This window comes from Triticum aestivum, chromosome 3B, assembly GCF_018294505.1.
Source record: "Triticum aestivum cultivar Chinese Spring chromosome 3B, IWGSC CS RefSeq v2.1, whole genome shotgun sequence".
Lineage (NCBI taxonomy): Eukaryota > Viridiplantae > Streptophyta > Magnoliopsida > Poales > Poaceae > Triticum > Triticum aestivum.
In genome coordinates this window covers 798,129,041-798,132,768 of record NC_057801.1, presented here as the reverse complement: position 1 = coordinate 798,132,768, position 3,728 = coordinate 798,129,041, and the positions used below count along the sequence as shown (strand labels likewise).

At 55.4% G+C, this 3,728-nt stretch overlaps 1 protein-coding gene across 1 annotated transcript; it reads right to left on the bottom strand.

The window, feature by feature from the left end:
- Positions 1 to 200: 200 nt before the first annotated feature.
- On the bottom strand, positions 201 to 2,309 carry LOC123066654 (uncharacterized). The gene is made up of 2 exons (XM_044489695.1): positions 750 to 2,309; positions 201 to 510 (listed from the first exon to the last, which is right to left on the bottom strand). The coding sequence occupies exon 1, from the start codon at positions 1,679 to 1,681 to the stop codon at positions 935 to 937; it is 747 nt and encodes a 248-aa protein (XP_044345630.1). The 5' UTR covers positions 1,682 to 2,309; the 3' UTR covers positions 201 to 510; positions 750 to 934.
- Positions 2,310 to 3,728: the final 1,419 nt, after the last annotated feature.

The following is a 3,728-nucleotide window of genomic DNA, read 5'->3' as shown; positions in this document are numbered from 1 at the left end:
AGTGAGGAACTCGCCACCGTTGTCGCATTGCATACATTGAATCGTAACGTGAAATTGTGTATGAGCATACGCAAAGAAGCGAGTCATGGTGTCGGCGGTGTCGGATTTGTTACGCAATGGAAACGTCCAGGAGTAGTGGGAGTAGTCATCAAGAAGCACGAGGTAATACTGAAACCTAGAGAAACTATGCACCGGCGAGGTCCACAAGTCACAATGTATTAACTGGAAGGGCGCACTTGTTTTAGTAATGGAATGGGAAAAAGGCAGCCGAGGCTGCTTGCCAAGTTTACATGATGAGCAAAGGGAAGTGCTAGGCATATTGTTATTACAAGTTGGAAGAAAATCACGTGCAAGAATAGAAACTGATTTATTGCTAGCATGCCCTAAACGAAGATGCCATATGTCATCGGTGGCGACGGAGAGCACTGCTTGGACGCCGGAGTTGTTGAAGAAAGGATAGAGGTCCCCATGGCTATTGGACCTCATGATTAGCTTCCCCGTGGCTAGGTCCTTCACGGAAAAACCAAAAGGGTCAAACGTGACGGAGCAAAAATTATCTTGAGTGAAACGACGTACAGAAATCAAATTCTTGATGATAGTAGGAGATACAAGTACGTCATTCAGTGCAAAGTTTGAAAGAGAGGCAGAACCTACAGCTGTGATGGGGAGACGAGAACCGTTGCCTACTAAGATGCCAGAGGAATGACGCAATGAGGGAGAACCATACGAGGTGAGGAGGTCCGTCTTACCAGCGACGTGCGACGTAGCGCCCATGTCGAGGAACCAGTCCGGCGCGCCGCCGGCGTGCTGCTGCTGCATGGAGAGGCCCTGGAGAGCAGCGTACAGCTGATTGTACTGCTCCCAGGAAGGCCCGCTCGAAGTCGTCGAGTGCACGGGCCGGGGTAGGCCTGATGCGGTGCAGGAGGACGTGGGCCTAGGACGCCAGCGGCGTTTGGCGCAGCCCAAGGGGCCCGTGGTGCAGGCAGGCCTGGGAGGAAGGCGCCGTATGGAGCGAAGAAGCCAGTCGGGGGCTGCGGCCCGGCTGGAGCGGCGCTGCGTCCAGCGGGAGCGCCACCAGACGACTGGCCGCCGCGGCCGCGACCACGACCGCACCCACGCCCGCGCGAGCCACTACCCCTGTCGCCTGGGGGAGATGCAGCGGGCCCCTTGCCCTTGTTGGCGGAGTCGCTGCCTGATCCGCGATCAGGGGGGGAGAGGGGCCGCCACTCGGGGCGTGCCCGATGGTGAGTGCAACGGCGGGGAGTTTCGAACGGCCGTCTAGCCGAGCCCGCTCGTTGGCGGAGATCTCCTTCATGAGGAGGCGAGAACGGGCCTGCACGAAGGAGGGGAACGGCGACTGCATCGGGAGGAGCGTCGCCATAATCTGGAACTTGCGGTTGAGGCCACAGATGAGCTGGAGCGTGAGGGCCTGATCGGAGATGTGCTCGCCGACGTCCTCGAGAGCGTCGGCCAGGGACTTGAGCCTCCTGCTGTATTCGGCGATGAAGAGGTCGCCCTGGACGAGGTTCCGGATCTCGGCGCCGAGGATGACGGCGCGGCCCGGCTGATTGTCCATGAAGAGGACGTGGAGCTGGGTCCAGATGTCGTAGGCGGTGCTGTCCGGGGACGCCACGACGTCCAGGAGCTCCTCGGCGACGACGCCGTGCATCCACAACACCATGGACAAGTCGTCGTTTCGCCACACAGCGCTCTGGCCGAGCGGGTCGGTGGCGGCGTCGAGATGATGCTGAACCTCATGTTTGCAAGCGATGATGTAAAAGAATTTACGCCAGCGCGAGTAGTTACCAGACTCGAGGTGAAGCTTGCTGGTGAAGTAGTGCGCGATGGAGGGCGGGAGGCCGGCAGTGGAGGAAGGACCGGCGTCGGACCGCCCCAGGCCGAGGTGGGTGACGACGGCGCTGCCGGGGCCACCCAGCGTGAGGCGCGGGACGGGGGTGCTGCCGGCGGTGCGCAGGACGCCGGTGGCTGGCTGGGCAGAGGGCGTCGCACAGGGCGCCGAGGTGGACGAGGAAGGAGCCGCGACGCCTTCAGGGACTGGCGTCTTGCCCAGGTCGCCGAGGTGCGCACGGCGGGGCACGGGTGCAGCCGGGATGGTGGTGACCGCGGCAGCGGGAGCTGCCTGAGAAGGTGCAGCCGCAGCAGGAGCGGCCGCGGCGACTGGAATGGCGGCGAACGGAGCGGACGCCGTTGCGTCGAAGTCGGCCGAGCGGGTGCGGCGGAGAAGACGATGCGGAAGCGTTGAGAGAAAGAAGGAACGGGGTGCTGGTATCTGATACCAAGTTGAGATATGTCACACTCACACACTTGCTTCTATTCATCCATCAGAGTACATATATACAGATTACAGGAGAGAGAAGCAGAGAACGTGGGAGAGTACAACGGCATGAGCCGGCTATCGCTAGCATGCAGGAGAAGATAAGCACGATGTACGTGGGCTGTTGGAGACGCGCACGACGCGGGCGGCATGGCTAGCGATTTGACGTGCGGGACGTGGGCACGTTCCAACAAAATATCTCTTGGATATTTTGTCCGCCTTTTCACTACGTGTCTCTTTGTAATTTCTGTCATCCCACTATTATCCATGACCTACAAGTACACCTTACGTTGGTTAGCCGGCCAAAACCAATTAGTTTGCAGAGAGAATAGTACATGTGGGTTGTACCTTCGGAACATGACGAAAGAGCATCCCCATATGTTCAAAGAGAACACATTCTCTCTCAAAACGTGCTCCGCCGTCAATCATTTTCGCTAGGAATACGTCCCTGCTCCATTTTTCCCTACGGTTCGCCAATCGTATAGGATTTCAAACTGCTCGAACGTCGCACGGGTGTACTCCTTGCTGGCATGTATCTCAATCGAGGAATTTGTCCCTAGGACTACACCTGCCTGCACAGCACAAATGTTAGATCTCAGACACGGCAATATTTTGTTGTCTTAATCAAATGACACTTGTGGTTTTAGTTCTCTTCACTTCATAAGTCTCATTCGATTGGCGCTCAAACTGCAACCTCATGTACTGCCTAAAAAATGTATACATCGGAGAGCCGGGTGGCACATAGTTCATAAGCATATGGTTCACACTTTCACTCTTTTGGGTACTGTTCATCTTTGCACAGAAAACACCCTTCAAATATGGCTTAGCCCACTTCTTCCTTGTCTCAAAGAGTTGCGTCATGTATGTGTGTGTCCTCAAGTTGTACTACTTCTCTAGTAGGTGAGCCCACGCTTTCTCAAACTCGTCCACTATTAGCATGTGGTTAACCACTCTATGAACCTCTTGCCTAAATTCATTTCTCATCCCGTACAGAGCCCCCAAACTTTCTTTAGACTTCTTCAAGACGTGCCACTTACACCATCGATGCACTGTATCCGGTAGTGTGCTTCTTATTTCTACCTCCATAGCTCTGCATTGATCTGCAACTTATTTTCAGAAAACAGGGAAACAAGAGATCATTACTAGCTTGAGGTTAGAACAGAATCGGAAACATTGGCCAACAACCGTTCACACAACATACCTGTCAATATGGTCTTTCGGTGCCACACCTCCCATCATCCTGACAAATTCCATGAAAACCCATTTGAAGCTGTGGTGCCTAACTCTGGCTTAATAACCTCATCTTCGTCTCGCTCCGCAAAGCCCCTTATTGATTTTTCGAGGGCTCCCATCCTACCTGGGCGGCATTCTTTCGGTAGGATTAGCGCCTACA